General features: G+C 36.2%; 1 protein-coding gene across 22 annotated transcripts in view; it reads right to left on the bottom strand.

Moving 5' to 3' along the window:
* Positions 1 to 26559, bottom strand: part of KDM6A (lysine demethylase 6A) — a 200500-nt gene that overhangs the window by 111403 nt on the left and 62538 nt on the right. For all 22 annotated transcript variants that reach the window (XR_007132806.1, XM_047764520.1, XM_047764529.1 and 19 more), the window contains exon 4: positions 16731 to 16780. Coding sequence is in view for 21 of the 22 variants with exons in the window: in XM_047764520.1 (XP_047620476.1) it covers positions 16731 to 16780 (50 nt within the window). In the remaining variant the exon portion in view is untranslated. The remainder of the gene's footprint in view (positions 1 to 16730; positions 16781 to 26559) is intronic.

The raw sequence follows: 26559 nt of genomic DNA, 5'->3' as shown, positions 1-26559 counted from the left end.
GATCCCTGCCCCTTGCTCAGTGGGTTAAGGATCCAGCATTGCCATGACCTGTGGTGTAGGTTGCAGACGCGGCTCGGATCCCGCGTTGCTGTGGCTCTGGCGTAGGCCGGTGGCTACAGCTCCGATTCAACCCCTAGCCTGGGAACTTCCATATGCCGAGGGAGCGGCCCAAGAAATAGCAACAACAACAACAACAACCAAAAAGACAAAAAAAAAAAAAAAGAAAACAAAAAGACAACTTACAGAATGAGAGAAAATAATTTCAAATGATGCAACTGACAAGGGCTTAAGCTCTAAAATATACAAACAACTTATACAACTCAACAGCAAAAAAGCCAACAACCCAATTGAAAAATGGGCAAAAGACCTGAATAGACATTTCTCCATGGAAGATATACAGATGGCCAACAGGAACATGAAAAAATGCTCAACATCACTGATTATTAGAGAAATGCAAATTAAAACCACCACGAGATACCACCAGTCAGAATAGCCATCATTAATAAATCCACAAATAACAAATGCTGGAGGCAGTGTGGAGAAAAGGGAACCCTCCTGCACTGTTGGTGGGAATATAAGCTGGTACGACCACTATGGAGGTACCTTAGGAAACCATACATAGAACTACCACAGGACCCAGCAATCCTACTCTTGGGCATATATGCAGACAAAACTTTTCTTAAAAAAGACACATGCACCCGCATGTTCACTGCAGCACTATTCACAATAGCCAAGACATGTAATCAACCCAAATGTCCATCCACAGATGACTGGATTAGGAAGATGTGGTATGTGTATACACACATACACACACACACACACACACACACACACACACACACACACAATGGAATACTACTCAGCCATAAAAAAGAACAAAATAATGCCATTTGCAGCAATATGGATGGAACTAGAGACTCTCATACTGAGTGAAGCAAATCAGAAAGAGAAAGACAAATACCATATGATATCACTCATATGTGGTATCTAATTTATGGCACAAATGAACCTTTCCACAGAAAAGAAAATGATGGACTTGGAGAATAGACTTGCGGTTGCCAAAGGGGAGGGGGGGAGTGGGATGGATTGGGATCTTGGGGTTAATAGATGCAGACTACTGCCTTTGGAATGGATTAGCAATGAGATCCTGCTGTGTAGCACTGAGAACTATGTCTAGTCACTTATGATGGAGCATGATAATATGACAAAAAAGAATGTATACAATGTGTAACTGGGTCACCATGCCGTACAATAAAAAAAAAAAGGGGGGGGGGGGGTAAAAACTCAAAAGAAAAAGGGGAAAAAAAAAAAAAAGCCTTTCCAGGCATTCCCACTGTGGCACAACAAGATCTGAGGCATCTCTGCAACACCAGGAAGTAGGTTCAATCCCCGGCCCTGAATAGCTGGTTAAAGGTCTGTCATTGCTACAACTGCAGCTCAGATCTGATCCCTTGCTGGGTACCTCCACATGCCCTGGGGTGGCCAAAAGGGGAGGGGCGCAGAGCCTTTTCAGGGACACACCAGAGTGACCTGGTGGTTCTCCCTAAAGAGGGGAAGGGGGTGGGGTGGGGGCACATCTTCTTTACACTACTCTGTGGAGTCTCAACTACTCTGTGGAGTCTCTTTAATCCCCACTCAGACTTTCCCACACTCCTGATATATCACTTACCAAAGACTTAGACTTATTTGTGTCTCCCTCATAAGAACATGGACAACTTGAGAGCAGAACAATCTTACTTATCCCTATACTGCCGGCAATGACAGGAAAAGCCAGTTAGCAACTGACATAAATGGTGTAATGGAAAAAGTCACTGAAAACTCAGAAGATGAGTCCAGATTCCACTAGTTTACCCACCCATTTGTACTAACCTCGGGGCTTCAACAACCTAAATGCAATATGTCTAGTCTGTAAATTAGAGATTAAATAATGATTTCTGGATGTGGTCTCACTGAAAATTGTAAAACCTTTTTAAGAAAATCTAACCCTTGTGGACAAAAAAAAAAAAAAAAAAAGCTGTTATTCGAGTAAACAAGGAATGTTGTCAGCCATCAAGCCATCAGCCACTGCATCTGCTGTGCCCCCACCCCTACCCACCTAGTGAACTCTCAGGGGAATTCAGGATACAGAAAAGGAGAATGCTGACCCTAGGTAGTTAAGATGCATGTAGCAAAGGAATAATTTCAATAAGCCCAGACTCTTGCATCATCCCATAAATAGAAAAGCACTGTTTGGCAACATGTATTTTTTTCATCAAAAACTCCTACATACCCTGGCTCCTCCCTTAACTCTTTGGAACAGTTCCATGGAGCTATCTGAGAGGCTGTTTCCCAGGTTATAGCCCTCAGTAAGACCTCAAAGTAAACTCAACTTTTAGGTCATGTGGGTTTTTTTTTTTTTTTTCAGCTGACATCCTTATTCTCATATACACTGTTTTTTAACTTTTCCTACATACTCTTTAAAAGGTCTCATTCTCTTGGTCTCCCTTTCTCAGCAAAAGTGGTTTTTTTTTTTCTTCCCCAGGTTAATCTAAGCATTAAGTTCATTGAAATATTAATTACAGTTCTGCCTTCCTTAAAGTTCTAAATATTTTCTTGTTACAAAGCATTTCGACATTGATGTTTAAATATTCAACATGTTTTCAAACTCAAAACAGGAATCTGATTTGGGAATTGGGAAAACCATCATCAGCTTTTCCATTACAACAATTTATTCCCCCAAATCTCTCCCCTGTCCAACATTAATCCCTAATCCCATATCAGTGCTACATGAACAGCAACAACAAAAGAACAAAACAAAAAACCCCCAAAAACCATATGGTAGCTAAGTGGGCTAAATAAAACCTTATTAATCAGCCTCAATTAGGAAAGAAGGCAGGAATAATTTGCAGAGCCATTAAGAAATATAGCATTACACTTTTATAGCATGTACTGAATCAAGCCATAAAACAGACCTCGTTGGTGAATATACTTTAAGGACAAGAATTGTTTATAGTTAGCACACCAAAAACACATGCAAATTAATTGTTACAAATTTTAAGTTCTTGAAATACTTGATCCTCTTCAGCAGTATTATAAAGCCCCATGACATTTTATACATACATACAAAGATATATGTAAATTTACTCAATTTTTTTTTTCAGTATCCTGAATTAAATTGTAGCCCAATTCTCTCAAAGCCATTGTAAAAGCAGGGTTTTTTTTTGTTTGTTTTCTGTTTTCTGTTTTTTTTTTTTTTTTTTTTAAGTTAATGAACTAACTCTTAGGGTTTTTGGAATTACTGTCGTGGCTTGGCATAAACAAATCTGACTAGTGTCCATGAGGATGCAGGTTCGATCCCTAGCCTCGCTCAGCAGGTTAAGGACCCAGTACTGCTGTGAGCTGTGGTGCAGCTTGGAGCTGAGGCTTGGATCTGGCGTTGCTGTGGCTGTGGTGTAGGCCAGCAACTACAGCTCCGATTTGACCCCTAGCCTGGGAACCTCCATATGCTGCAGGTGCAGCCCTAAAAAGACATACATACATACATACTTGGTTTTTGTTAACCAGAAGAACTATGCCTGCAAATATTTTAATTAGTCAATATACCAACAAAATTACACATTACGCATGATTAACAGGCAAGTTATTTTTTAAACTGAAAGGGCTGCTTTCAATCTCTACATCAGGTAATTAATGGTTGCTTTAGACAAGCATACTACCATAATTCAATGCCTTATCTTTCTCTTCTTAAATTCAAGTGGGGAAAAAAAGAAAAAGTTAGTTTTGTTCACAATCATAAATAAGGGTATACCAGAAATTGTTTGGTAAAGTTCACATGATAAAAACCATCAGGAAGCACCAGTACTTCTTATGTTAACATATCTCCTTACTGTCTTCTACTTATAAATGAAATACATAGCAGCATTAACAGTGTACATACAATTTTTCATTCTTGCCTTTCTACTTTATACCATAAATCGTAACAGCAATTTTAAAGTTTTCTGACTCATGAATGAGCTTATGTTTTGTTATTATTGTTGTTGAACGGGATCAGGACATGACACCTCCAAATGGGCAGCTTTGACTTAATTACTTTGCGCTGAAGGCACTGAGTTCCTGAAATCTCTTATATAGGCTAAAAGTAGAGCCTCTCAAAAGAACAAAATTGCCATAAACCCCCCACAGTAGAAATTCTAATAGGCACTGTCATAAGACATTCTATCTCCTATCTATTCACTTAAGGGTCCACTTTCCAAAAAGTTATATGCTTTCCCCTAAATGCCTTTTCTCACTCTTCTCATCACCTGCTAAGCTGGTATACAGCTCCAAAATCTAACCACCCCTTTGAGTTACCCATCACTGAATCCTCCTGAATGTGTATGCATGGCACATGTGTAAACAAACTTTTTTTCTCTCCTGTTAATCCATCTGAGGTATAATCCACAGGTCCCAGCTACAAACCTTATTAAGAGGTCAGAGCAAAGTTTTCCTCCCCTACGCAGTGTTCTAATTATTTTGTCATTTCTACATGCTATGTAGAACAAACTGTTAAATAAGTTTTTATTAATTATTAGCCAGTATTAGAAAGGAATTTATTGGGAGTTCCCACCGTGGCTCAGTGGAAACAAATCAGACTAGTTACCATGGGGATGTGGGTTCAATCCCTGCCCTCGCTCAGTGGGTTAAGGACCCAGCATTGCTGTGAGCTGTGGCGTACATCGCAGACACAGCTCAGATCTGGTGTTACTGTGGCTGTGGTGTAGGCTGGCAGCTGCAGCTCCCATTCGACCCCCGGCATGGGAACTCCATATGCCACAGGTGTGGCCCTAAAAAGCCAAAAAAAAAAAGGTATTTATCACTATCATTAGTAGTCAAGCTACAATGGCATGTCATAATAGCAATGAGAGGACTGGCAAATTTTCATCTCAAAAATGTCATTTGTACTGAACTGGTTAAGAAGAAGTATACTCTCTCAAGAAATACTTTTTTTTTTTTTTTTTTTGCTTTTTAGGGCCAAAGGTGCAGCATATGGAGGTTCACAGTCTAGAGGTCAAATCAGAGCTAGAGCTGCCAGCCTACACCACAGCCACAGCAACATAGGATCCAAGCCACATCTATGACCTACACCACAGTTCTCAGCAATGCTGGATCTTTGACCCACTGAGTGAAAGGCCAGGGATCAAACCTGCAACCTAGTCAGGTTTGCTAACCACTAAGCCACGATGGAAATGCCTATATTTTTATAATTACATTAAAAACATTATTTAGTTTTAAAATGTTAAACGAAGATTAAGACAAAGTTTGTCATAAAATCAGCCACGAACATTTTCTGGATAGGAAAACACTGACTTAAACTGACAGAAGTCTTTATTTACCTACCCACTTAATGTGACTAACTATTCAAACTATCACTATAGATAGAGATGTAAATATGTTGTTCGCAGGATTCTACCCGAGACACCACAGGAGATATTATGTAACACAGTAAATGAATCATTATTTTTCTGAAATCCAAAAAAAGCAGAAAACAAAATCTTCTCAACTCTATACAATTCTGGATGCAAGAATTTCAAATCAAGAACTGAGGACCAATAACATAGGCAATCTACAAATCTATTTTTTAAGATCTATTTGTAGAGGATAGATTTGAAGAGATAGGGTTTGAAGAGATAAGTGCAACTGAAATTTGGGAGATAATTATCCCAGTCACATTTCAAAAAAATAAATCCTATACTTACATTCTTCAATTTGTAATACACTGTGGGCATAAATCACACACAAAAAAATGGGCAAAACCATAAAACGCTAAGCCTGAAAATCACTGAGTCATGAATATGAAATCTGAGCACCACCAGCTTAATGGCTATTCACAGATTAAATACTCTTTGTGTCACAAGAGTATTGTTACATTAATTTTGTAATTGAAGTTTAGTTGATTTACAATATTGTGTTAATTTCTGCTGTATGGCAAAGTGATTCAGTTATATATACATACATTCTTTTTTATATTCTTTTCCATTATGGTTTATCTCAGGATACTGAATACAGTACCCTGTGCTATACAGTAGGACCTTGTTGTTTATCCATCCTGTATATAATAGTTTGCACCTGCTATCCCCAAGCGCTCCATCCCTCCCCCATAGTACTGTTACATTATTTCATGAATCTTGGAAAAGAAAATTTAAATTAAGTAGCATTACTATCTTAAGTGATAGTAAACCTGGTCCTAAGAACCTAAACCACACCTGTCTATGTTAACGTGACTTCGCTAATCCTCTGTTTTCATTCACATTTCTCTGCCCAGGAACACGGTTTGTCATTATTACAAGAAACCACTGACTCGATGAAAAATAGTATTTTGTGGTCGAAGAGTCTTTGAATCCCTTACCTCAAATTCCTTGCCTTGCTATATCTATATCCTTCAATTCTGGACTGTTACATGGTGATTCTTACCTAAGCAAGCTCCCAACTTCAAAGACCTGCCTTAAAACAAAGTTTCAATGCTCAATCAACTCTGACCTTATTAACCTTACCCATCACGAGGTATCAGAGCTTTGCAGAGGTGGTATTCCCCCTTACCATGGTACCCAGTAAACTCAGGTTTGTGTTCTTGGTATTTGGGGAGTCAGCTTTTGACACCCAGGAGGATCTCAAATTACCTGAGAAGAATTCTGTACAATAAGAAACAAAATTACTCTGACGGCTGAGTATTATTCCATGTACTGGGCCTTCCATAATGAACTTATGTTCCCTCTTTATTAGAAATGTCTACAATAAGTTTTTTAATAATAAAATTTTATAAGTTTTTCTTATAATAAGTAAGATTAGAGAGGAGTTCCACTTCTTGCAATGGCAGACTAATGTGTTTCAGACTTAAATCCCAACACCTTTTTTTTCTCCAAGTATCTCTAACTAGAAAAGCTACACAAAATTTTGTTTTAAGTCAGAATTTAGGCATCAAACAACTACCAGGCATCAAGAACTTGCAAAGTTAAGACTGGTAATAGCCAAAATTAATTAAAAGCCAATGTCCTTCAACAATAAAATCAATAAATTGTGGCATATTCACGCAATGAAATTCCAGCGATGAAAACAAAAAAAAACTGCAATATGCAACTACAGAGATGAATCGAACAAATACAGTGCTGAGTAAAGACAATTTTTAAAAATATGCTTCAAAAACGATTGTATTTTTATGAAGTTCAGAAGCAGGCAAAGTGGTTATCACACTATTGCTTCCAATGTGTTACAGAAAACCATCCTGCAGATAATAAGTATAAAATAACTAGAACTTTAAAAAAACTATAAACTCTGGATTATAGAGTTTATAATACATAAAGAAGCTAGCTAAAGGCACTCCAAAGTAAACAAATTCTGTTAGGAAGTTATGGTAGTCTGAATAATGGGCCCAAAGATGCACATATCCTAATCTCTGAAACTGAGTTATTTATCTTACAAGGCAAAAGATATTTTGCAATTGTGATTAAATTAAGGCTCATGAGATAGGGAAATTATCCTGAATTATTCAGGTTATCCAGGTAGGCCTGGTGTAATCACAAGAGTCCAGAATAACAAGGAGGTAAGAGAGTCAAAGGCCAAAGACAATGTAGAGACAAGAGATGCTGTGATATGGATCCATGAGCCAAAGGAGTGGAGGTGGCCTCCAGAGGTTGGAAAAGGCAAGGAAACAGAGCCTCCAGAAAGAACCAGCCCTACTGACAAGATTTTAATCTCATAAAACTCGTTTGGGATTCTAACTCCCAAAATTTTAAGATAATTAAGTTTGTGCTGTTTTGGCTACCAAATTTGTGGCACCTTATTAAAACAGCAATTGAAAACAAATATAGAAGGCCATGCTCAGAGAAGAAAATTTGTGGAGTGAGTTCCCATTTTCACAGCAACTAAAATGGTGTCAGGCACTATATGTAAGGTAGTGGGTCATCAGTAGAAAAAGCAGTCTTTCTGATACAGAAAACCAGAAGAAACCATAATCCCAGAAAGAAGTCAGAGAAGGGAACCCTAAATTCTGTCTGTCTACATGTCTTGCTGACTCCTGCATGCAAGCTATAAATTCAAAACAGCTAAATTAAAGACAAAAGATTTAAACTGATACTTAAGCTGCCACCTGAAGAAACCAAGTTTGCAGCTCAAGTTCAATAAAGTTAACTGCCTGATAAAAGAGAAAAAAAAATCACTCACTAGAATAACCGAATCAAGAGTTAGTATAATTTTCATCATCTCCAGTACTCAACACAAAATAACAAAGATCCAAGAATGTAGAACACATTCTCAAGAAAAAAGGAAATCAACTGAAGCCAAACACAAAATGACAAAGATGCTAGAAAAGGCAGACAAGGTAAATTTTACAGTGGCTATTTTAATTGTATCAACAAACTAAAACAAAATATGCACATGAATAATGAAAGGATGAGAAATCTCAACAGATAAATTTAAAAAAAAAGAATTCAATGAGAAATCAAAAACTGAAAAATATAATGTATCACAATATAATTCTATGGATTGAACTAATAAGTAAAGATGACCCCAAAATAAAGAAAATGAACAAAAAATTATTTTAAGAAATAATGACAAAAACTTCCCAAATTTAACACAGATTCAAGATGCTCAAATGGGATAAACATAAAAGATGACCACATAGCAGTTACCATGATCAAGCTTCAGGAAGCCAAAGAGAAAAAGCAAATCTTTAAAGAAGCAAACAATAAAATGCATACAGGGAAACAGGGGTTTGATTAAGAGATGACTTCTAATCAAAAAATATGGAAGCAAGAAAAGAGCAGAATTTCACTTGGGAAAAAAACTAGACTTATCATGGTGATCATTTTGAAATACATAGAAATATTGAATCTCTATGTTGTATAACAGGAACTAACACAGTGTTGTAGGTCAATTATAATTCAAAAACACACACAAAGGAGAAAAGAATATTAATGGGGAAAACATAGTCTCTTTAATAAGTGGTCCTGGGAAAACTGGAGAGCTACATGTGAAAGAATGAAATTAAGACATTTTCTCATACCATACACAAAAATAAACTCAAATTGGATTTTAAAACCTAAATGTAAGACTGAAAACCATAAAACTCCTGGAAGAAAACATAGGCAGAGCATTCTTTGACATAAATCATAGCATTATTTGGGGGGATATGTTTCCTAGGGCAAAGGAAACAAAAATAAAAATAATAAATGAGACAACAAAATTTAAAAACTTGGAATTCCCATTGTGGCTCAGCAGGTTAAGAACCCAAATAGTATCCATGAGGATGTGGGTTCCATCCCTGGCCTCACTCAGTGGGTTAAGGAACTGGTGTTGCCACAAGCTGTGGTGTAGGCTGCTGATGCAGCTCAGATCAGGGCGTTGCTGTGGCTGTGGCATAGAGAGTTGCAGCTCTGATTCCACCCCCAGCGTGGGAACTTCCATATGCCACAGGTGCAGCCCTTAAAGGAAAAAAATAAATAAAAACTTAAAAGCTTTGGCAAAGCCAGGAAACCTTTGACAAAACAGAAAGACCATCTACTGAATGGGAGAAAATATTTCTAAATGATACGACCAATAAGGGGTTAATCCCAAAATATATACAGACAGCTCATACAACTACATATCAAAAAAATGTGATTTAAAAATAGAAGACCTAAACAGACATTATTCCAAGACATACAGATGGCCAATGGGCACATGAAGAGGTGCTTAACATTGCTAATCATCAGAGAAATGCAAATCAAAACCACAATAAGATTATCACCTCATACCTGTCAGAAGAGCTATCATCAAAAAAAACCACAAATAACAAATGATGGTGAGGATGTGGAGAAAACACTGTTAGTGGGAATGTAAGCTATACAGCCACTGTGGAAAACAGTATGGCAGTTCCTCAAAAAAACTAAAAATAAAAGTACAATATGATCTAAAAATTCTACTCCTGGATATATATCTGAAGAAAATGAAAATACTAACTCAAAAAGATATATGCACCCCAATGTTCATGGCATCATGAACAACAGTCAAGATATGGAAGCAACCTAAGTGTCCATCAACAAACTAATAGATAAAAGATGTGTTATATACATATATACAATGGAATACGACTCAGTTATAAAAAAAAAAGAAATCTTGCCATCCTTATCAACATGGATGGTTAATGAAATAAGTCAGACAGAGAAAGACAATGTATGTTACCACTTACATGTGGAATCTAAAAATATAAAACAAATGAATATAATAAAATAGAAATAGATTCACATATATAGAAAACAAACTAGTGGCTACCAGAGGGGAGAGGAAAGGAGGGTAAGGGATAGGGGAATAAGAGATTCCAAGTACTATGTATAAAACAAGATGCAATGATATATTATACAGCACAGGGAATACAGTCAATATTTTATAATAAAAAAGCAAGCCAATCCATAATTCTCTATTAAGAAAAAAATGCCCTTTTAAATTAAGTCAAAAAAATACTTTCAGATAAAAGAAAATATTTCCACCAGACCTTTGGCCTAAAAGAAAATGACAGTACATGATAATAATTCATAGAAAGTAATGAAAAGCATCAGGAACAGTAACCATCTGGGTAAATAAAATTACTATTACACTGTAATATATGGGCCTGTTCAAAGCAAAATAACATCACCTTGTAGAGTTAATAATGTACACCTAAAACATATAACAGCTATTACATAAAGGACATAGGTGGGTAAAAGGTGGACCTGTATAACTGTAAACTTCCTATATTTTATGTGATTTGGTACAATATTAACTGAGACTTGGCTGAGAAAAAATAAAGGTTTATACTATAATCCCTAGAACCACCACTGAATAAATAATGAAAAGAATAACATTTGAAAAGACCAATAGGAAAAGTAAAGTAAAACTGTAAAATAGACTGAAATATAAGGGGGGGGGGGGGTAGTAAGGAGGAACATAAGACCAAGAAACTGAGAAAATAAACATAAAAGAAAAATCAAGTGAAAGACACAAACCCAATCATATCAACAATTTCATCAGCTGTCAGTGGCTCAACAGTACAAGTACAAAGCAGATATTTTCAGATTGGATAAAAAGCAAGACCCATTTAAAAGCTATCTACAAAAGTAATGTAAATATAAAGATGCCATGGGTTGAAAAGAAAAGGATATCTCACAGAAATAACAAGCCTCAGAAGAAAGGAATGGCTAAATTAATATCAGATAAAACATCAAAACAAAAGGAATTACTAGAGGTAAAAAATATTTATTAATGACAAAAGGGTCAGTTCATCAGATAAAAATAACAATCATAAATGTGTACATATCTAATAAGAGAGCTTCAAAATATACTAAAGAACAAAAGGACAAAATGAAGACATTTCCACAATCACAGCAAGAGATAATAATCTCTCAGCAAAAGACAAAGACAAAAAATTTGTCTAAGACAGATAAAATGTGGAAAAACTATCAACTACCTTTACCTAAATGTTATTTATACAACTAACAAATGCAAATGTGTACTTGTTTTCAAGTGTTGACCCAATAAAGAAATCTCAATACATTTTCAAAGAATAAAATCATGACAGATATACTGTATAAATGAAACAGAAATCACTAACTATGAGATACCTAAAATAGCCTAAGTATTTTGAAATTACATATCTAAATACCCTATGGATAAGAAAGTAGAAAGCATTTTCAAATGAATGATAATGAAAATTTTAAATATAAAAATTTCTGGGATACAGTTAGCAATACTAAGAGAAATACATACCTTTAAATACATATATAATAATTAAATACATAAATGTTAAATATATAATATTATAGAAAAATATAAAATCTAGAAAAATCAATGATCTAAACCTCCATCTTAGGAAATAAGAGAATAAGGAGAATCGGGAATCAATAAAATAAGGAAATCGATGAAATACAAAACAGAAAAACAATACTGAAGAAAAAATACTCTATGGAACAAAAATCTGACACTTTGCAAAGATCAGTAAAATTGATCCTCTAGCCAGGCTGACCAAGAAAAAAACAAGAAGAGCAAATTACCAATATTAGGACTCGAAGAGGGTACGTTTATAGCTTCTAGAGTTATTTGAGGGGAAATAGGGTTAAAAGAGAAAAAATAGTAAATCTGACAATTACATGAATTAGACAAACCCTTGAAAGACAAAACAAAACTGAACCAATAAGCAACAGAAAGCCTGAATAGCCCTGTATTTATTAAAGGGATTCAATTTATAGTTAAAAACTCTTCACAAAGAAAACTCCAGGCCCAGATGACTTTACTGATATATTCTACTCAACTTTAAGGAAGAAATAAACCCTACATAAACATGCACAAAATAGGTAATAGTTCCCAACTCTTTTTAATGAATCCAGAATGATACTGATATAAAAATCAGACAGAAGTCATGAGAAGAAAATCACAGCGTAACATCACTTATGAACAAAGATGCAAAAATCTTTAACAAATTATTATTACACTGAGCCAACAACATATAAAAAGAACAATACATATGACTAACAGGGGTTTATCCAAGGAACATCTGAAAAATCAAGAAATGTAACTAACCATATCACACATTAAAAAAGAAAATCCATAGTATCTCAATAATAACTATTTGACAAGTTCCATACCTATTCATTATAAATGAAAAAGAAAAAAAGAAAAACCAATCTTTAAGTAAAACTAGTAACAGAAGAAAACAACTTCGATCTAAAGCTACAAAAATTCTATAGCTAACATCATATTCAATGGTGAAACCTGAATATTTTCCCCCCAAGATCAGGAACAACACAAGGACATTCCCTTCTCTTCAACACTATATTGGAGGTCTTTGCCAATCCAACAAGGCAAGAAAAAGATTAAGTAGTATCCACAGATTAGAAAACATCTGCCGGCAGCATGATAACATACCTAGAAAATCCCACGAAATCTAAAGCAAAGCTACCAGAACTAACAATTTATCAAGAGAGCAGGATGCTAGGTAAATGTACAATAATCCACAGTGCTCCTGTACAACAGTATCAATTGGAAATAAAAGCTTACAATAACTCCAATCACAACAGTATCAAAAAATAAAATAAAGATGAACTAAATAAAATATGTGCAATGGAAACTATAAAATATTACTGAGGGAAATTAAAGAAGACCTAAATAAATGGCAAGATATACCATGTTTGTAGACAAGCAAACAATCATTAAAAGAGTGAAATTCTCCTCAAATTGGTTTATGCATACAACGAGGTCCCAATTAAAATCCTAGCAGGAGAAATTGGCAAACTCCTTCTAAACTTGATAGAGAAAGGCAGAGGACCTAGAACAAAAACTAAATAGTTTTGAAAAAGAACACAGAGAACTTAGAGTGCTTGCTTCTAAGACTACAGTAACAAAACAGTATGATAATGGCTTTAAAATAGACATATAGGACATAACCCAACAGGAACATAATAGAAGATCTAGCACTAGACCCAAAATTAAATGGTTAATTGATTTTTATCAAAGAGGAAATAGTAATTCAATTTTGAAAGGACAGGGACTTCCCATCGTGGCTCAGTGGAAACGAATCTGAGACTAGCATCCATGAGGATGCAGGTTTGAGTCCCTGGCCTTGCTCAGTGAGTTAAGGATCTGGTGTTGCTGTGGCTGTGGTATAGGCCAGTGGCTACAGCTCCGACTCGCCCCCTAGCCTGGGAACCTCCATACGCCAAGGGTAAGGCCCTAAAAAGACCAAAAAACAAATTTTCTTTTTGAAAGGACAATCTTCCCAACAAATGATGCTAAAACAACTGTATATCTGTTCATGGCAGGAAAAAAGAACACTGACACTCATCTCACATTATGAACAACTTGAAATGTATCATAAACCAAAATGTAAGAAATGTGATTATAGAACACAGGGGGAAAAAGCTGACGAAATCTTTATGATCTTTCAGTAGGCAAAGACTTCTTAGCAGAACCCAAAAATCACAAGCTATAAAAGAAAAAATTAAATGGACTTCATAAAAATATTTTCTCTTTAAAAGGCACAATTAAAAAAAAAAAAAAAACAAAGGGAGTTCCCATTGTGGTTCAGTGGGTTAAGTACCCAATGCCTCTCTGAGGATGCAAGTTTGATCCCTGGCCTCACTAAGCGGGTTACAGACCCAGTGTTATATAGGCCTGGGCTACAGCTCCAATTTGACCCCTAGCCTGGGAACTTCCATATGCTGCAGATGCGCCTCTAAAAAGAAAAAGAGAAAAAGAAAAAGAAAAAAGCAAGCCACAGACTGTGAAAAATATTTCCAAAACACATCTGACAAAGGGCTTTTATTCAGAATATGCAAAGAGCCCATGCAACTCAATTCAGAATACAAAAAAAGAAATTAAGGAGTTCCCTCATGGCTCAGAGCATTAAGGACCCCATGTTGTCACTGGCTGTAGCTCTGGTTACAGCTGTGGCAAGGGTTCAATCCCTGGCCCAGGAACTTCTGCGTGCCGTGGACAAGGACAAAAAAAAAAGTTAAAAACGAGCAAAGGATGTGAACAGGTAATAACAAAAGAAGGTTTATGAAAGGCCAATAGCACATACAAGAAGCTCAACATCACTATTATTAGGGAAATGCAGATAAAATCAAAATGAAAAGCCACTACTTAACTACTAGAATGGCTAAAGTTGAAAGATTGACAATACAGAGTGCTAGCCAAGACACAGACAATTGATAAATCTCATATATTGCTAGTAAAAATGTGAAATGGTACAGCCACTTTGGAATATAGTTTGCCAGTTAACCCTACAACTGCAATATGACCCAACAATTCCAAACCCTAGGTATATACACCAAAAGAAATGAAAACCTATGTCTATACAAAAGAAATAATGTTCAAAACACTTCATTCATGTTTACCAAAAGCTGGACACAACCCTGAAGTCTATCAACTAATAAATTGGAAAATTAATTGCAGTATAATCATTTTATGAAACACTACTTGGCAATGAAAAGGAATACAATATTGATACAACATGGATGAATCTCAAAAACAGCATGCTAAATGAAGGCAAAAAAATACATGCTATTTGAATTGTTATGTGACATTCTAGAAAAGGAAAAATTAGAGAGACAGCAGATAACTACCTGGTTGCCTGGGACCATGGATTAAGAATGAGAATTCAGCTATAAAGGGGAACAAGGGAACACTTCGAGTGACAGAAATGTTCTATATCTTAATTGTGATAATGACTATACAACCCCATATTAACTGCCTAAATGTAGCAAATTTGAACACTTAAAATAATGTGAATTATACCTCAAAAAAGCTGGAGAGAAAAATCATCAGCTATTTTGTGGAGTTAATTACTTTATTTGGAAAAACAAGCAAAGGAAGAACAGCCAGGGAAACCCTAAAAGCAATGAAGAAAGACCATATACATTCTGTATACTGAAAACATCTTGCTAAAAAAATAGTATAGTATTAATTCATGAACTAATGAGATAGATCAGAAAAACCCTAAATAAGATAAAATCACATATGAAAATTTAGCATACAACTACGGCAATTAAATTAGTAGAGAAAGATGTATTTTTTAACAATATATTGTGTTTGGCAAAAAGACAAAAAAAAAATGTATTGTGTTTGGATAAGTAGCCATAGGAATAAAATAAACTTAGATGTTCCTCACACTATAAACCAGGGATAAATCCCAAATGGATCAGATTTAAATTAAAAAAAAAAATTTCAAGTACTAAAAGAAAATGTGGATGAATTTCTCTAACAGCTGGGAGTGAGGAGAAAAACTACCTTGTGATTCAAAATGTAAATGCAATATAGGAGAAGACCGAAATTTTACTAGACAGAAATAAGTTCTGTATGGGCAAAAACAAATACACAAAAGCAAAGTAAAACAACAAAAGGAAAACTACAATTTTTATCACAGATAAAGAATATATACATCATACATAAAATATGGCTATATATAACAAAAAGAACACAATGGCCCAATTGAAAAATTGGCAAGACAAGTGAACAAATATTTCAAAGAAAAGGAAATACATACTGTCTAAACTTCAATTAAAAATTCAACTAAGAGGAGTTCCCACTGTGGCTCAGTGGTGAAAGATTTGGCATTGCCCCAGCTATGGATTGCACCCTTTCCCTGGCCTAGGAACTTCCATATTCCACAGATGGGGTGTGGGGGTGTGTGGGGGGGGAGAGACACCACAATTAAGAAAATGCAAATTAAAACAACAATAAAGAGTCATCCTGTGGCACAGAAGGTTAAGGATCCAGTATCACCAGTGCAGTGGCTAGGATTACAGCTATGGCGTGGGTTCCATCCCTGGCCAGAGAACTTCCACATGCCTTAGCAAGGCAGGAAGGCAAGAAGACAGGCAGACAGGCCCATTTATGTCTTCCTTTTTCAGCCTGATAACACCATCTTCAGACTTCTTTTATTCCCACGTACCAATTTAAGACAACCAAAGAATCATTTTGTTACCATTTAGTTTTACTGGCTTTAACTCACACTTTGGATCATCTTTGACATAAACTATGTCAGAATAATCGGATTCTATTAAAATACAAGGTGGTTCATATAAGAGAGCACATATGAAGAACACTCATTTTCCCCTTCCAATTCCTTTTCCATAGAAGTAATATTTTAAATTAACAAAACAAGCAAAAAAGCAAGGGCACACAATTCATTTAGAGTATAACCAGCAGTAACCTGATGGGGAATGGGAAAGTGGGGGGAGGGAAGGGGCATACAAATGTGCACTAACCTTCCAGTAGTCAGATTGTAAACTGTAGTACCTCTGGTATGCAGATAATGCTGAAAGAGGGGGGGAAAAAGCATGAGTCACAACTATGTCCCATTTCAAAATCAAATACAAGTTTTAAGAAACATTATAACAAACTTCTCATCATACCCACCTCCCAGCAGATAGTGATGTTTAAATCCAAATAATTTAGAACTCTGGGGCCTCCCTACTCATGGTCAGACACGGTAACAAATGTCAAATACATAGGAGTTCAAGGAAGTAAACCATAGTCACATTTCAGACATGCACTTCAACAGAATATAGGCAACCTCTTGAATCAACTTGACCTTCCTCAGAGACCAAATCTGATAAACGGATTAATACTCCAGAATGTGACAGGTCATTTGTTCTAACAACAGATCTCATTTCCAAGAATGACTAAGAGCTCAACCACCTCAAGGAGCAATTCTTGAACAACAGCTGACTCTTGAAAAACACAGGGATAAGGAACACTGACCCTTAGCACAGTGGAAAAATCAAGTATAATGTAGAGTTGGCCCTCTGTATCCACAGATTCAACCACCCATAGAGCAATGTAGTACTGCAGTATTTACTACTATAAAAATTCCATGCAGGAAATTCTCTGGTGGTGTACTGAGTTAAGGATCCATGATGTGACTCGGGTCACTGCTGTGGCACAAATTCAATCCCTGGCCTGGGAACTTCTGCATACCAAGAGGTGCAGCTGAAAGGGGGGGAAAAAAAAAATTCCATGTGTAAGTGGACCTGTGAAGTTCAAATCCCTGTTGATCAAGTATTTTTTTTGTGCTACTTCCTTTCATACTAGCAACAAAAAACCCAGCCCACAATTATCTTACTCCAAACTTCAACTCATTCTAAAACAGAGCATCCCATATCCCTAAATCCATCTCAGCGTATAAAAAGCTCTGGAAAAAATTTAAATTGTCTCTCAGTATCTGCAGGGGATTGGTTCCAGGACCTGCTACAGATACCAAAATCCACAACACTCAAATTCCATAGTTGGCCCTGCATGGCCACAGATTCCACATCCGCATACTGCAAACATAGTCATACGTATATGTATTGAAAATATTCTGCATATAAGTGGACCTCCACAGTTCAAAGCCGTGTTGTTTAACAGTCAACTGTAATGCTTGTCAATCCAAAAACTCAGTGAGGAGGAGCTAACAAAATAAAGTAAAAGTTATACATGCACGTTAGAATTGGCAGACAGCCCCTTTAAAAAAAAAAAACAACTCATGAACAATAAATAAGTTTTGGGGATATAATCTACAGCATGATGACTATAATTAATATTGTATATTTGAAAGTGGCTAAGAGTAAATCTTAAAAAGTTCTCATTGTAAGAAAAAAATTGTAACTGTACAGTGAAAGATGTTAGCTAGACTTACTGTGAACATACCAAAATACACGCAAATATCAATTCATTATATTATACACCTGAAACTAATGTTATATATCAATATCTCAATTTTTAAAAGTAACTTATATTTTCCAATAAGATTTTCAAAACTTTATACTGTAAAAATATAGATGGTGGAAATTAACATTATTTACAACCTCATGTATAATGTTTTCATACTATTTATCAATAAACAGCCGAAATACATATGAATACCAGAGAGAACTTTCTGAATATGTTCAAATTAGAGAGGCATCACCCAAAAACATCATCACATATCTGAACATGTAACTTATTTGAATAATGCTCATGTTTTGCACCAAGATGATGTCAACCAACCTATTACTGGAAGGACATTTAGACTAATTCCAGTTTAGAGGAAGAGATGATTTCAAGCCATCTTCCATTTTCTAGTTATTCATACAGAAGTGTAGCTAGCTCACAAAGATCATTGATTAATGGCTTTCTAAAAAGAAAACCTAACCAACTTATCAACCTGCTATGACACAGTGGGTTAAGAATCCAACTGCAGCAGCACAGAGGCACAGGTTCAATCCCTGGCCCAGCACAGTGGGTTAAAGGATCCAATGCTGCCACAGCTGCAATACAGATCACAGCTGCAGCTCAGATTCAATCCCTGGCATAGGAACTTCCACATGCCGTGTGTGCAGCCATTAAGGGGGGGGAAAAAAAAGATGAAGCCCATAAAAGATAGTAGCAGGAACAGATGGAAAGTACCTGGATACTTCTAGACTTCAAAGAACTATGTCTAGTACACAACTCACCTATGAACTTCCAATTATGTGAAGGAATAAACCATAAACCTCCTTATTGTTAAAGCGAGAATCAGGTCCTGGATATTTTTGCCTAAAAACGTCCTTTCCAATAGAAGCCAGGGTCCCTGACAATTTCATGCAGTCACTATACCAAACTTGGACTGTTCTTTGAACGGTGAAAAAGAATTTAAACAAATTTAGAGGGTAAGTCTCCAGTAACCTGAATAATAATATATATTACATAATGTCATAAAATTTTCATTTTTAGAATTTGTGGAGCCCTTCAAGAGACAGTATGATGTCCTCCAAAGTAACCGAAACTGAAGTGCAAGAAGCCTATGTGATTATTAATTAGAAGAAACATGGTGTCTGTACAATAGAATGAACTGAGAAATAAATACAAACCCTCAAATTTAAAGTCACAAAAGGAAATGCTTCAAACTGCAAGCACAGATTTGTAAATGAGACACTTTTTCCATGAGCATTTGTTACCTTTAAATTCACTTACACATTACTCAACAATTATACTTCGCCCCATTAGGCCTGGATTCCTATTTTAAGAAAAATACTAACATATTTTGTTTCTTTAATCCAAGTAAATCATTAAAACTCTACAAATACCCATCACCAGAGTCTCCCTAGTGAAATCTTTTCAACCAAAGCACAGTCCTTATTTCTAATCTTTAAGTCAGTTACTTATCTGTGAAAATAAATCCTACTTCACTGTAACCAGGTTTTTCTAAAGTCTTTAATAGAGAATGAGGGAAATCCTTATAACGCTTAAAACGAGTTTCAGGATTGTAGCATATGTCTAACTGGGCTTTTCCTCCCCTAAATCATCTAATCTTCACTTTGTGCTCCCTGGGTTATTTATTGGCTCAAAAAGTCCTTGTTCATCCCACCAAGAAATCTTTTTAACAGTACCTCATGCAAGACTGTCATTTTCCTTTTTGCCACTTAACCAAGAATGGTGTCCTCAAACATATTTATTTCAACTCTCCATCAACCTATTTCCAAAGCTCAGATCTTTTTAATCCTTGCAATCAACCTCATTTACAGATAGACTTTGAACTATCTTTTTCCTAATTTCGAGTTTTAATTTTATTTTTTAAATTAGCCCACTTATAGTCCTTGTAGATTTAAAAAAATGAAGAATACAATGAATTTAACAGATGATAGACAACTGGCAGAGTACTAACAAAGGAACTGGGTCTAAAATAAATAAATGCTAATGAAAATAAAAAGAACAAAAAAAGCAAATGAGAACCAGGTTAAATTTAACTGCTATAACAACTTAAGGATTCTATAATCTTTCTCACATTCTCTTTTACTTTGCCCTTTACCTAATGAAAACAGGAGGAGTAGAATCAAACGAGGAAAATTATCAAGGATAAAAGAATCGCCAATACCTGTCCTTTAACTTCATAATCATGCAGTACCATTTTTATACATAAAAATGATAAAATTAAATATTAATAACAGTAATACTCAGTAGTGTTAAGAAAAATACACAATAGTAGCAAGAATTCAAGAAAATAGGCAGTCATATCATTCTACTAGTACTATAAGTATAAATTAGCAAAACTTTTGTAGCGCAATTTAGCACTATCAATTATGTGTGTGTGGTGTGTGTGTACGTGTAGGGCGTGTGTGTGCGTGTGTGTGTGTGTGTGTGTATCCTTTCACTCAGTAAAACCTACCACATCAAGGTATTCCTTCTAGGAATACAAACACGAATGTGATCAGAGTAGCTACAAGGACAGACAATATAGTGATTATATTATTAGCAAAAAAGAAAATAAGAGTCTATATGTCCAACTAGAATACTATGCAGGGAACCAAAACGTTACAAAGCATATTTCTGAGACAGAGAGATTAACATGATACATTATGCTAAGGTTGCAGGGTTTACTTCCATTTTTAAATACGGAAAATTTATTCTAATAGAAAAGCCTCTAAGATTTATATCAAAAATGTTTTTTAGGAGTTCCCGTCATGGCTCAGTGGTTAACGAATCCAACTAGGAACTAGGAGGTTGCGGGTTCGATCCCTGGCCTTGCTCAGTGGGTTAGGGATCCAGCTTTGCCGTGAGCTATGGTGTAGGTTGCAGACGCGGCTTGGATCCCGCATTGCTGTGGCTCTGGCGTAGGCCGGCGGCTACAGCTCCAATTTGACGACCCCTAGCCTGGGAATTTCCATATGCTGCAGGAGCAGCCCAAGAAATGGCAAAAAGACCAAAAAAAAAAATGTTTTTTAAAAAAAGATTTGCCTCTAGATGATAAAATAACAATGAGTCATCAATGCATTCCCACAATACTTAAGTATTAAGTAGTTAGTAGCAAGGTAGATGCAGTGAAATACAAATGTGAACAAAACACATGGCTCCTGCTCTTAAGCTGTTTACCTTTTATGGCTAAACACACACACACACACACGCGTGCGTACATACACACTGATGTTTTTCTTTAAACAATGAAAATATTATTTGTGTAAATGTCAAAATAAGAGTACTTCTTTGAGTTCTCTGGTGGCTTAGCAGTTAAGGATCTGGTGTTGTCAGTGCTATATAGCCTGGTTTGATCCCTGGCACCTATGCACTCCATAGGTGCAGCCAAAAAAAAAAAAAAAAAAGAAAAGAAAAGAAAAGAAAAAGAGTACTCTTGTGTTACAATTAGGGAATGATGGGGTTCCCAATGTGGCTCAGTGGTAACAAACCCAACTAGCAGCCATGACAATGCAGGTTCAATCCCTGGCCCCACTCAGTGGGTTAAAGATTCGGCGCTGCCATGAGATGATGTGTAGGTCACATACACGGCAGAGTACTAATAAAGGATGTAGTTAGCTGTGGTGCAGGCCAACAACTGCAGCTCCAGTTTGACCCCTAGCCTGGGAACTTCCATTCGCCACACCTGAGGCCCTAAAAAGAAAAAAAAAAAAATTAGGGGATGGTCAACATTATCTAATGAGCACCATCAGGAAGGCAACAAGATACAGTAGGAAAAGCAGTAGGAGTTTGTGTAAACACAGGTTCTAATCCTGACCTAGGAGACTGGGACATCAAACCATTTGATCTGAGTTATTCCCCTACAGGTCACAAGCAGCCTAAAAGGTTTGTCAGTAAAAGAGTAAGGTGAACAAAAAATAAAAAGAGAAGTCCAAAGCCATATTGTAATTCATTTGGAATTAAATAAAGTGATCTAGAGAATTAAGAGTAGGGGCATAAAGAGGGTAAAGATAAAGATGTAGCTGGTGACAGAGACTTTCTTTTTACATGCTTGGAAATATTATGGCTTTAAGATTATCAAGCAAGAGAAAGAGGATGTGACTGATGACAAGTCCACAGAATAAAGGGATGAAAAGAAAGTACAGGTAAAGGGTGACAGCCTTGCCAGAAAAAGAGGAGTCTTCTTCAGAGTAAGATGCAACAAATATAAGGAAGGAAAAGATTTAAAATTCAATCTATACTCATACTAGACTATGCACTAACTGCAGGTAGAACTCAGTATTTCTCTTTTCATCCCTAGCACTATAGGCAGCAGGTTAGCTGCTAGTGGGTGAGTCTATGGGTATGGAAGGGAAGGGAACAAAGGAAGTACAAATAAATCTGTCAGTTGCACTGACTGACATCTTTGGGTCAGAACAGGTTATGGTTGCCTAAGATTATTAGGTCAATAGATCTTTGCTTGTTTTATTTTGTTTTATATGAGGTTGAACTGAAAAGTTATACCTATACCCTGCAATAACTGAGATCTCAGAGAGCTTATATTAACTTTTATTGTATATAAATGACTGAAACATCTAGCTCTCCAGCACCTTTCTGCCTTCTCAAATCTATGACTGCCTACAACACATCTTCCCTTATATGTACCATTAATACATATTAACATTTGAAAAACCCTCTGGACAGCTCCAACACATCAGACCATTGTTCCTAAGATTACAGAGACAAGCAGACAAGAAGTTGGAAAAGCAAAGAAACAAATCAGGAATCCATTTACTCCTACATCGGTATCTTCAACTACGCTTTAAGTCAAATTAATATACCTAATGAAATCTCAGATTTACCATTTCTTCATTGTTATTAAAATAATATACTCCTCAAGGTCTTTAACATCTCACATTTGGCTTACTACAAGAAACATCAAAGAGCTGTCTTATCTGTATTCCTTCAATGTGTTCTGCCACCGGCTCTCTAGTTCGTGAAGCTACTTTTGCTTGTCGGCTAGATACGAGCTTCTGACAATGTGGGTTATGGTCACTATTTTTCTTCCCTGGGCAATTTCTTAATTGCATTTTCTAATTCTATGCCATAAGCAGTCCAAATAAAATCAGTGATTCCTAAATTATGGTGGGAAGGAGTGGAGATACCATCATTTTTTGTATCACTAAATACATCAAATAAAGTTATACAGAGAAATAGGGTACAATGACTGTGAATGCAATGAAAACACAAGAATCATCATCTTAGCTATTATTAGCTTTCAGAGATACACAATATTCATTCTATGGATATTACATGTCAGCTTATGTCAGTTTTCTGGATTTTTATTTTATTTTACTATTTCAACACAAAGTAAATTTGTATCATATATACCATGAAAACTAAGTCCCAATGACTATCTGAAAGAAGTTTTAAATGAAGAGCAGATTCTTAAAAGAATCACAACCTTTAGTTCCAACAGCCAATAATAAAGAAGTGAATCACATAAGGAGAGAAAAAAAAAGTCAATTTTTGGAGAAGCCAAACTCAAGATCTATTACTGGAAAACATGAACTTTATATCCTTATAATATATCTCCTAGGATGGAGTGTTATCATTCCACCCAAGAAACACAAAGAGTAAGACCAAAAAAAGCTCACCAACTCTGACTTAAGACTTCTTGGCATGTAACTTGCCCATGGCATTTGTAACTGTTGAGGAACTAAAACAACCAAAAGTAACAGAATGCAACAAATAAATGACAATTACTTGAAGGAAGGAGAAAGGGGAGAAAATTTCAGGGAAAATGTCCAGCTCACCACAAACCCTGAAGAAATTATTTTTACAAGTTTCAAGGTTTTCACACTAATATCAGGAATGATTAATTATTACCTCTCTTTCAACTAATTTCTTTACCTCTGGAATTCTTACTATCTATACCCCAAGTCTCCTGCCTCATAATTTCAATCTTTTTGTAATGCTACTGTGTACTCTGAGATAATTTGCTACATGATTTTTTTAAGCAACCAACATAACTTCATGACTATTCTCCTATAATTTACCATACATATCTACAGATATTTATACATAATTTCTATTAATTAAATTGCTCCTAAGATCCATCACATATATTCACGAGAATATATATGCTTGTCCTTCAGCCCAGCGTTCTCTATCTCTGAGGTTGTTCTTCAACCCAAAGAAGAGAAATTACAGTACCATCTCCATGCCTTAAGGCAGCCTGTCTGACAGCTCCATCAGCTGTTCAGTTCAGCTGAGGTTAACGGGTTAGTTGTGGGGTTAAGAGTAGAAAGGAGGTAAGGTAGACACTGAAAAACCATTCCAATCCCACTTCAAGGAAGGACTGTTGGGAGTCCTGCCTACAAGAGAGCCTCTAACAGTGAGCTGCCTTACACTGTGGAGAGCAACCTTGCCTCAAGTCACACTCCTTCCCACATCCAATGTGGAATGGATGAAGTATAAAGGTCTGGTCACCTTGGCCCAACTTGTGACAGCTGTGAAGGGCGATTCTAGCTCCAGGGCTAGGAGTTGGCCAATGCTGTCACAGCTTAACTTCTCCCTCTATCTGATGCTGGTTCCATTTCCCACCTTTCATAGTGTTGATCCCAAAGGTACTCCTTACTAATAAACATCTAGTATGCTGAACTCCCTCCAGAGGAATAAAAACAACAACAGGCCAAGTGCAATGAGCCTCCAGCCTCCATTTTCCCACAATCCTCTAATCAATTATTTTTCTAGGATAAATTCCTAGAAGCCAAATGACCAAATCAAGTGATGGAAAATTTTTTAATCTCTTCATACATATCACCAATCAGAAAAGCTAAAAAAATTTTTATGAGGCCTTTTCTCTTCTGCTTCAAATTCCTGAGATGACATAAAAGATATTTTAATGAATAAATCCATAGGATAATGATAACCAAAGTATACTATCTACAAATGAGAGATTTTTAGAAATTCATATAAGACTTGGAAGCAGATGAGAGCAGAATAAGAAATAAGGGCAGGAAAAAAAACACAGCTCAAAATGTACAGAAAATAGGGGGTTTGTGTACATTTTCTCCTTCAAAAGTAGAAGCAGTTTTTCGTAACCCAGGCTCAGAAAATTTCACACACAAGAGGACTCTGGACAATAACTAAAGAACTGTCCTCAGGGAGTTTCCTGGTGGCCTAGCAGTTAAGGATTCAGAGTTGTCACTGCCGTGGCTCGGGTTCTATCTCCGGTTCAGGAACCTATTTGGCTGCAGGCACGGCCAAATAAAAACTGTCCTCAGAATCAGAGGGCCAGTAAATCCCCCACATACTTACACTTGAGCAGTTTACTCACATGTTCACTACATGGTTTATACTTATTCCCCAATAAATTATGGTTTATAATCTGTTCTCTAAATATAAACATCTATTTGGCTGGTGTTGGAGGTTCTCATCTTGTACTGGTTCCAAAGAGAAAAGGGGGAAGTTGCCTGAGGAAACAAACGTCTCCATAAATTGGTGGCAATGGTGAAGGGAGCTACTAGAAACTACCTCTAGTTTAGGATTTGTAGGAAGATAGAGAAGAGAAGGGATAGAAAGAATTCAATAATTAGTACTTAAAAAGTAATTATTTTTAAGTGAGAATGTGGTCAATAAAGCCTCAAGGAGGATTTAAAACAACAGCAACTCACATCTAGGAAGTAAGAAGCCATCAGTGTGAAACACTAAAATATACTGATACACACACACACACACACACCCCCCTCTACATCTAGTCTCTCCTTCCTCTTCTATTACAAATAATCTAGCTAATGGCCAGCTATCAATGGCCAACTCATCTATGCAATAGCAAATTGGTTGTGGAGCACATCTTTTTAAGGACTTAAATCCTTAGTTTATCCTTCTCTTCTTCCATCTTATTGGATTAGTCCATCAGCTAGTTTGCCAACTTTGTCTAGTTGCCACATGTCCTCTACCATGACCTTCTGGGGGCGGGGGGGGGGGGGGGGGGGGTACCACACACACCTTCAAAACAAATACCCCTGGATTCTTTGTTACCATTATAAACATTTTATAAATGGAAAGTGCAGTTAAATTCATAGACTAATAAAGTTTTAAAAGCTAGTATTTATTTTTTAATGACCACTAAGCAACAAGGACATACAGCCACACCTGCAAACCTAATTTTCAAGTCCGGGGTCTTTGTTTATATGCTCTAAAATTAGTATGCTCTCCAAGTAAAAGATGCAGCACTGAAAGATCAGACTGCATACAATTCTGTATTTTTTCTTATGTACCAATTTCCTTTAAATAAGTTACTAAGTTTAATTAAAATATCTAATAGACTATTAAATAATTATAATGTCTACTATCCTGAAGTCACTGTGCTAAATACTAACCAGTTTCGCGTAGGAATCCTAAAACCCCTGAGCAGCTATC

Source organism: Phacochoerus africanus, chromosome X, assembly GCF_016906955.1.
Source record: "Phacochoerus africanus isolate WHEZ1 chromosome X, ROS_Pafr_v1, whole genome shotgun sequence".
NCBI lineage: Eukaryota > Metazoa > Chordata > Mammalia > Artiodactyla > Suidae > Phacochoerus > Phacochoerus africanus.
This window is presented reverse-complemented; position numbering and strand designations above follow the sequence as displayed.